This window comes from Zerene cesonia, chromosome 7 (genome assembly GCF_012273895.1).
Source record: "Zerene cesonia ecotype Mississippi chromosome 7, Zerene_cesonia_1.1, whole genome shotgun sequence".
NCBI lineage: Eukaryota > Metazoa > Arthropoda > Insecta > Lepidoptera > Pieridae > Zerene > Zerene cesonia.
The window spans coordinates 7,031,458-7,040,845 of record NC_052108.1 but is presented as its reverse complement, the minus strand read 5'-3'; the positions used below and the strand labels follow the sequence as shown (position 1 = coordinate 7,040,845).

At 33.7% G+C, this 9,388-nt stretch overlaps 1 protein-coding gene across 4 annotated transcripts in view; it reads left to right on the top strand.

The window, feature by feature from the left end:
- The window catches only part of LOC119828168 (tyrosine-protein phosphatase Lar), a 331,779-nt gene that overhangs the window by 291,392 nt on the left and 30,999 nt on the right, over positions 1-9,388 (top strand). For all 4 annotated transcript variants that reach the window (XM_038350266.1, XM_038350265.1, XM_038350264.1 and 1 more), the window contains one exon: positions 2,043-2,153. In XM_038350266.1, the coding sequence (XP_038206194.1) occupies positions 2,043-2,153 (111 nt within the window). The remainder of the gene's footprint in view (positions 1-2,042; positions 2,154-9,388) is intronic.

Genomic DNA, 9,388 nt, shown 5'->3' with positions numbered 1-9,388 from the left:
TACGTGTTTGCAACACTGCGCAATAATATTTTAGTGTTGGGATTTGTCTCGAGACATATTTTTGGAAAGTTATGCGATTTCTGCATATACATTTGTATCTACGCAATATATATATCTTAAAATAGTAGATTTTTATGTTTTTATGAATGTAGTATATTTTAATGTTTTGCATATTCTTTGACCAGTAAGAAGCTATATTATAGGGATTAACGTTTATGTATTCTGTATCAGTTGGGGAGTCTACTCAAGGTGATTATCTACCAAGGCTCTAATTCGATATCATGTATACTCACAAGTACCTATATGTTTAAACGTAAAAATCAACGTAACATGAGATTATATTTTTCATATCTTTCTAGTAGTTTCAAGGTATCTATGAAACACATCGCTCTCTTGGAGTGGGCCTGCAAGCGCATCCACGTAGCTGCCATCTTCCCCATTAAAAACACTTTTTAATAAAAAAATATTGTATATAATGATCGTAATCAGAATATTTTAATGTAATCAGGATATATTTGAAATTGATTACAGTGCTTTTAAACGAAACGCAAATGAATAACATCAATTAAAATATAATTACCTTTCTGAATGTCACAGTTGTAAAAACTAGGCCAAATCTCATTCGTTCTAACATTTAAAAGCATGAATTCATCGTTAAGTTTTCGTTCTATTTTATAACTGTATCATGAAAGCGATGCTCTATTGTTCGGATGGGGATTAAATACAATAATTTGTATTTGTTTATGCCTCGCTCGAATACAGCGCAATGATAAGCCCAGAACACGCGATATGATTTCTAAAGGCGCATCATAATATTTGTCTATGGTAAATACTGGCAGTTAATAATACCTTCTTAACTAATAACTAATTTAAATTCTCAGAACAACAAATGGACAAACTTTATAAGGAATATCGACACTGGAGATACGGTTGACAAAAAGTCGCTTCAGTCTGGGACGTGTCGTCTAAAAACAACGCTTAATAAGGCTAATTTACACTTTTAACGAGTCTAATTCAAATTCAAACAATTTATCCCGGGTTCACGCTCCAATGAAGGGTAAAAAAGTCGGTCTGATTGAATACACAGGGACCTCGTAACTGACCTTAAAGAAAATCTATTAGCTAAAACAATTTAATACAATTAAATTGTTGCTTAACTTCCGTTTCTCTAAAATGTTATTCTAAGACTACATAGCATTACTACAAAGGGACACAGAACTTTACTTATATTTAATTTGAGCCACAGAGTGATAGCGTCACTGAGTAACTGACGCAAGTAGGCGAAATAAAATTATTATGATGTCTAGAAATATGTAATGTCATCTTAGGCTATAACTTAGTAACTGCACCCCGCGATTTAACCCATGTCTTACACGGTGTTATATAAACTATAGCCTTACTCCATAAATGGATTGTCTATCACTGAAAGAGTTTTTCAAATGGGACCCCAAGTTCCCGAGACTAGTGCGTTTAAACAAATAAACTCTTCTGCTTTATATTTTCAAGTAAAAGTTTATTTTAACCGAATTAATAAAACCAATTTTAAGGAATAATTTGCTCATTTTTAAAACTGTTCTCTTTATAAAACATACATTACTATTGCAAAATTTGCATTCGGCGAAATAAAATCTCCCCTTAGCGTAATTTTCTTTAGTATGGACAAGTCCTTATACAGCAATAGTCATAACAGTTTCATTCTATTGTTTTCAATACAACTGTTTTCGTATTCCTTTAGGTATATTAAGTACACGATGTAGTTTAATTCGACTGCGGAATAGAACCGAGAGATTAAGTATAAGAATCATAGAAAAGTCTTGTAACGTTGGATATCTGAATCCGCATTTAAACACATTTAAAGGTTGGTGATAATTTATGATTGAATCCTCTGCGAACTATATTCGTAACATTATCCAATTTTACATGAAACACTGATAAACTCTACCTATCTCTTGAAACTGAATCGTTCGATCGTTTTGTACGATCTGGAAGTTTCCAAAATTCCCGCAATGATGTTAGCGTATTAAAGTAATATATTTTTACAGGAACGCTGCAAATAGTGAAGAGTGAGGAGCAGGACCAAGGGAAATACGAATGTGTCGCTGAGAACGCGATCGGCACCGAATTCTCGAAACCGACCTCGCTCTACGTCAAAGGTAAGTCTATATTATATACGGGTCGGGTTTTTTATTTGTTGATGGCAACTCAAAGTGATACATTAAATGTGATTGCTAGTAAAATTTGTGTGTCATGCGCCTATTAAATTTCACTTTTTTCTCATAGTTGAAATAAAATTATTTCCCATCGTACTAGTCCCATATTAAAAACGAATGAAAACGAAAAATCAAAATTAATTTAACGAATAGTTATGTTATAAAATACCAGTTGCAGCGCATTAAATTAAATTTTTCCTCCCAACTATCACTGGCTTGTCGTCGAAATGCACACTAAGCTTCTCGCCAAAGAAGCAAATATAATATTAATAGCAAAGCGCTGCAGCGCAAAATTGTCGGCAAAGTAGGTTCCCAGCATAATATTCACAATTAATTGTGCAAGATAGCGGTAATATCACACATTTAGATAGCGCTGACTGATTGCTGTGAGCGCTTCAAGTTAAATATTATTACGTGATGTGGTGCTTTGCTATTCAGGCTCTATTAATATGTTTTTGTGCGCTGTGATTCAGGTGGAGTAATGGTTGTGTTGCTATTAGCCACTCAATCTAAGAACGTAATATGAGTGAATAGATTGGAACAATTTTCTCGCTTTGAGTGCTTGAGGGTTGATTAATTTAAGGTCTATCTAAATTGTTGTTAATGCCGTTATTAAAAAGAATCTCTAATTTAAATGTTTTAATTGCGTTATTATTTATTCCCCTTACATGCTTTTCTGAAGGTAAACGTTCAGTAGAAGTAGGTAATCCATATCGTGAATTAAAATTTTAGTACTGCACTAACCATACGCCCCGGCTCTCCCAGATGTGGCTTATGTTTGTAACGTATTAAATTATCAAAAATTATTTTGCTAATGCAATCGGAGAAGAGTCCAACAACCAGACAGGAAATTTCATAATGATTTGATCGGTTTTTTACGCTTTTTTTTGTGTTTAAATTCTCGGCTCTAATGTCAATTACGGTTCGTTAACCATCGGGCGAACCGTAATTGACCGTAGTTCGGTAGTTTCCTCTTACATAAAAAATATAGAAAATAATTAATCTTAATTCTAATTTATTCATCAACAATGTAAAATAAAATGACAAAAAGTAATAAAACAAAAGTTATAATTTAAGCATCCATACTCTAAGCTTCAACAAACTACTAAGATTTATTAAACATAACCACTTCATATCTTAAACCTTAGGTACTTACAATATAAAAATATCTCGCGGCTGGCGGAGTATTGAATTAGTTAGTGCCTCCGCGAAATTGCCTCAGATTATTTACCTTTCGGATGAAATACTTTCTAGATCTGCTCGGCCTTTTGTTGGATGAATATAAAAAGTTCAAGTGTACATTGTAATGTTAATAAAAGATGGAATTTCGAGCACATTTATTCGACCGCGGTGAATTTGTTAGAGTACATTTGAATATTTAGTTCTCAATTCATTTTTATTTTATGCAAATAGCTATCTATATAGAAGATTGTTTGATATTACTCATTTTTACGATAATAGAATTTCGCTTTTGCTTTGCGATTTCAGTTCTTAAACTGTACAAATTAAAATTCAGTATGAATTTGAAATTTGCATTTTAATAACGATTATGATGATTTTTAGTTCTATAAATTCCATATATGTAGCATCTAATATTTTTGTATTGACCCGATTTACACAGTGGCCTACTTATTGCACTTGAATATGTGGATTTAATGACCACTTGAAATTACAACTGACGATGTGTTGAATAATAACATAATAATTGTGTACTTGTATGTGTAGGTACTTATAGCTCGAGATCGGCTGAACCGATTTCAATTAAATACACACCGCTTGATTTAATAATAGGTAATTCTAAACTTTTAAAATGGCGAGCTGGGCCGTGCAGATAGTCTTAAATAAATCTTAAAAAATCATATCATTTAACCATATAGATATAGTTAAAAGAATATATTGCGGTATCTTTGTGTTTGTGTTAGTTAACTATAAAATTATTGAAAGTTTCTTTTTAATATTGTATTTTAACAATAAACAAAACAAAATATTAGTATAAGATGATGTGGTTTGATCTTTATACTTCATTTATTATATTCTTCTCATCCAAATTCCATCTACGAAAAAGTGTAAAACATTACAGAACCGCCCGCCCAGCGCCCATCTTCTGCCGCGTAATTAAAAAAGCGCAATTTATATTAAAGTCGTTAACTTGTTTCGTACCAAACGCGTTGTAGGTACCACCTACCTAAAAACGCTCGCCCATTACGTCGCGCGGATAGTTTAATTAAAATTAAACAAGTCTCAACAGGTGGACGGAAAAATAAACCTTTGTTGTTAGCGGGCATTCGCGCTCGCCAATTTGTTACGATTCTTTCCTTCGCCGGACCGTCGCCCAACCTTTTTATTGTCTCCAGTCCCTTCCCACTTTGTTTGTTGCGATTAAACTCCCGCGAACAACGCCTTTGACATTATTAACAGACGATGGGATTTCCATTTGTTGTTTTAACAAGATTGAACTAAATATGCATTGTAAATTGTTTAAAAGTAACGTTTACGTAATTGATAAATAAATACTAGCGAGTCTACGGGAATACACTTCTTCTATTATTTAAGTAAGTGTTTGAATTTACGCCTATAAACTTTTAAACCTATTTGTATTATATTAAACGGGATAGAGACGATAATAAATAAAACAAACTGTATCTAAATGTAAACAAAACAATCAATGCAAACGTCGTTTATATCGGGCAGTTTGGTGAGTCGCCAAAACAATGATCCAAAGTGCTGTTATTGATGACCATCGGTGTCGTGATTCCGCCGACGCCTGAACACACAAACGATTGATATAACTCGGACTGGTTTAGATGACTACAAGGGCTTAAAGCGGATAGTGTCCGCATGGATGCTCCTGATCATGGATGGTTTATAGCGAGATGATTTAGGCGGTGCGAATCATCGCTGCGATTTGATCGATATCGTGCATACAGCGAAGATGCATCGTTCTGCTACGTGTGCACATAAAATTATTGTAACAATGCAAAGGAAAAAACGGCCTCCTAGAGCAGGTCAATCTCTAGTATCTTCTAGAATGTTCTAGTGTATTCTGTGTAATAAATGCTGAAAGTTACGAGAAATAATAACTACTCTATTAATTCTTCAGCATTACATAAAATATTCTGAAATTTTATACATTACAGTAGCGTAAAGCTGGCTTCGAAGCACTTGAGAATCATTCTGGGAAATGAAAGCTGCTAATAGAATTTATGTAAAAATACTCAACATAAATATATTTATCCTCAATCCGTTTCGAAATTATATTAAACGTCTCATTATTGCGATTTCCACGAATCTTCCGGCTAAAGCAATGCTGTGTTATCAATTTTGACGTTCATTGTCTATTCAACTGCCATTCAAATGAAATTATCGTCTAATTTCGGTTAGCACATTTACAAAAGTCTACATATCCAAATGTAATTGGATTAAAACGACGCCGTAGCCTGGCAACATTAATTTTGGAATCCATTAACAATCCGAAGCGGTGTCTAGCTGGCACCGAAACGTAGTTCAAATGTATTGGGGCCTCAAATGTATCACAGGAATTCGTTTTTGATTCGTATTTTTCAAAAATTTTCGAAACAGGTCTGTTTTAGGAATGTTTAAAATTTCGTATTATTTTATAGCCTATTATTTGTCTTTTTTTTTGCTAAAGCATTCGTATTTTTGTTTGGAAACAATCATTGAAAATTTATGATCCTCAAATTTTTATTTCATTGTCCATCATAGTATCGTTAATCCACAATATCATTAAAAGCAATTATAATAATTTGTCATAATGAAAGATTCAACAGACATTGCGATTTGCAAGTATTACATTATCCCGGATCAGATAATAATATTTAGAAATTAAAGACTTTTTAACGGATTTTAAAAACGCTATTTATTCATTATATTATGAACCCGACGTTTCGAACACTTTACAGCGAGCGTGTAATAGTACTTACCTAGTAACTCGTCGTTGTATTATACATGTATATAATAAATGTATAATACTCGCTTAAAATCAAACACAAGAAAATACCAGATAATAGAAATTAAAAAAAAAAACCTTTGAACTATATATATTATTAACTTTGTAGAACCCAGAGGTGATATGAAGCCTCGAATGTACAGAATCCCGCCCTGCCCCGCTCCGGACGTCGTTTAAGCGCACCGGCAAACCACACTTTCATATGATTTACGAACTTTCAGCTCACCTTTCACGTGAATTTAGACAGACAAACGTGCATTAGGAAATTAGTTAGCGATGCTTTGGTTGAACCAATAAATAGCGCGGGAGAATGAACGAACGGTTTGCAACGAGAGGTGAGTCGGTTTTAAGTTACAGTATTATATGGATACAGATGTATTGAGGTAAATACATTGTATATAAATGTATTTTGTGCGCAGGTCGCTTAATTATAGGTTTTTAAGGAATTTATTAATTTGAAATAAAAGGAATAAAAACGGCAGTAAGCATGATTTAATAACAAGCAGATAAATGCAGTGGCGTAGCTAGGGGGACGAGGGCCCTGGTGCATAGGGAAAGAATCGGGCCCTCCTCCCCTCTTTCCGCCTTCCTCCCCTCTTTCAAAGCTGAGGGCCCCCTGAGCTCCGGGGCGCTGGTGCCCTGCACCACCTGGCCCTATGATAGCTACGCCACTGGATAAATGCTTGATTATCGAATGATTTAATGCAAATAATTAATATATGAATTGAAATTCAAAAGAAATGTGAAATGTGAAAAACGAAAATATAATTTATTAATCATTACTTTGACTCCAATACCGTATAAGAAATTTAATTATGTAATAGGATTAGATTTGGATATGTCATAGAAAAATGGTTACAGTAGAGTTAAGAAACACAGGCTTCTCTATCCATGCGTACTAAATTAAGTGTTGGAACTAATAGTAGAACAATTTTAATAAAAACAATACAATATATGTTTTTTGTATCCTTTATATTCCGTATGTGACTGGATGTGTTTTTACATTTAAGGAAATTAAATTTTTAGTCGAAACTTTGCTGATATGTGTATGGTTTATGTCTATAATCCATAAGAAAGATAAATAAATAATGAATAAATTAACAAATTACCCTCTGTACACGTAATGAATGTGCAAATATCGTAATTGGCCCGAGCTAAATAACAGAAGACCGGCGTCAGTGTCACAAATCGTAGCGGACAACGCTCGCCTGGTTTCTGCGGTGCGAAGCCACGCCGGCCGTTGTCACGTGTACTACGGGCTTTGTGTCTTATTGTGATTTTGAATGTTAGTATTCGTAAATGTACGCTGACATCGTGAGAGTATCAACGGATCTGCGTCGTTTGTTAACCGGCCTTCACAAAAACGAAGGAGGATCTCTATTCGACGGTTTTTTTTCTGGTTTATTTTTCAATCGTTTTTTTTTGAGTGGGGAATTCTTGCATTCTCTTGCACTCAGGATTCATGCCGTCTAAAATCCCACTATATTACCCCATATATGTCGGTAATCTGTTATGTAGAATAAAATAATTTCTTTCAAGCCTCGTATTTATGGTAAACATTTTCTTAACAACAACATGAAGTAGACATGTCGTGGAGTGGCTACGGCAATACTGCGTGTTGCTAAGTAATTACGGCATGTTGACAATTTCTCGTCGAAGGTGCGACAATGTTAGACAAAGTTTGTAGCAACATTGTTGATCACCTGTTGCTCGACAAATGTTTATCATAAAAACGAGGTTTTATTTTCAATTTTGCTAAAATATGTAGGCTGAGGTCAGGAGTGTACGGATATTTGTAGGCGATTTAATTTTGTTCTTTAACAGCTAAGGGCTGAGACACACATGATGAGTAATACACATTTATATACGTAGGAGAAAAATCTTTGTACCAAATTTCTCTTCTTCTTGCCCAACATGTCGAGTTGTCTGTACAAACTTATATGTACGTCTATCTTTTCTGCTGTTATAAATAAAACATCAATCCAAGCTCCGTAAGCTATCAATTGACTTTTTTTAGCAATATATGTGGGTAGTTTACACTTAAATTAATATGTATATGTCATTCATCATCTATGTAACTATATACACGAAGAATAAAAAGCACCGTAGCGAACTAGTATAGGAAAAATATTCTTCAATAAATAATCGCTTCTAATTGCCTGTCCTTATTGCGCTTACATTATTATCTAATGAACATTGTTTTTAATATTAAGACGTCGCATCCAAAATATATTTTTATTTATGAAAGTTTTAACTACATAATTGGAACCAAACTAAGGAATGATTTTTAGTTAAATACCAATTCAATCACTTTGTTGTGATTAATAACAATTATCAAAGGACTAGCTGCGCCGCGCGGTTTCACCCGCGGAAGTCCGTATCCCGTAGGAATATCGGGATAAAAAGATGCCTATATGTTATTCCAATTATCCAGCTGTCTAAATACCAAATTTCATTGCAATCGGTTCAGTAGTTTTTGCGTGAAAGAGCAACAAACGCACATACATCCTTACAAACTTTCGCATTTATAATATTAGCAGGATATAACGTATATATAACAGATTCATTTGTGAAAAAATTTAATTCGAACCTCCCATTTCCCCCAGTCATATATTTCAGGAAACAGAGCGTCGGAAAAAATAAAACCACTCGGTAAAATTGCAATGAATAGGTAAACAGTTTAAGGCTTAACGAGAAACAACGGACCTTAATTATTCACTTTAAAACGGAAATATTTCTTTTTGCCTTTAAAAAAATACCAAAAACGTTCCTTGACTTTTACTTCTGGTGATATATAAGTGGGCTGTAACATCCCTCACTGTCACATTCCAAGAGAAATTAATTAAGGAGTGCTTAGATACAATTTCAATGGATAAATCTTTAACACTATATAATATAGAGTATTTGCAATCTAAAATTATGAATTTAAAAAAGAAACACTCAACAGCGCATACAGCGTAATGGAATTTTGTATTCAATGAAACGGCGGGTATTCGTTCATTGATTTTTGATTTTAATTAATTATTTCATTGTGTTACACAGTACTGACTGATGGCTGAAATTGAATGGTCTTTTAAAATTATCGTAGCTTTCGAATATTATTTTTGCACTGGACGATAACGAGTGAATTTAGTATGTGGTGTGTTTTTTTATTGAATACATTTATCTTTTTGCGAAATTGTTTCAAATTTATATGTATAAACTCACTCAC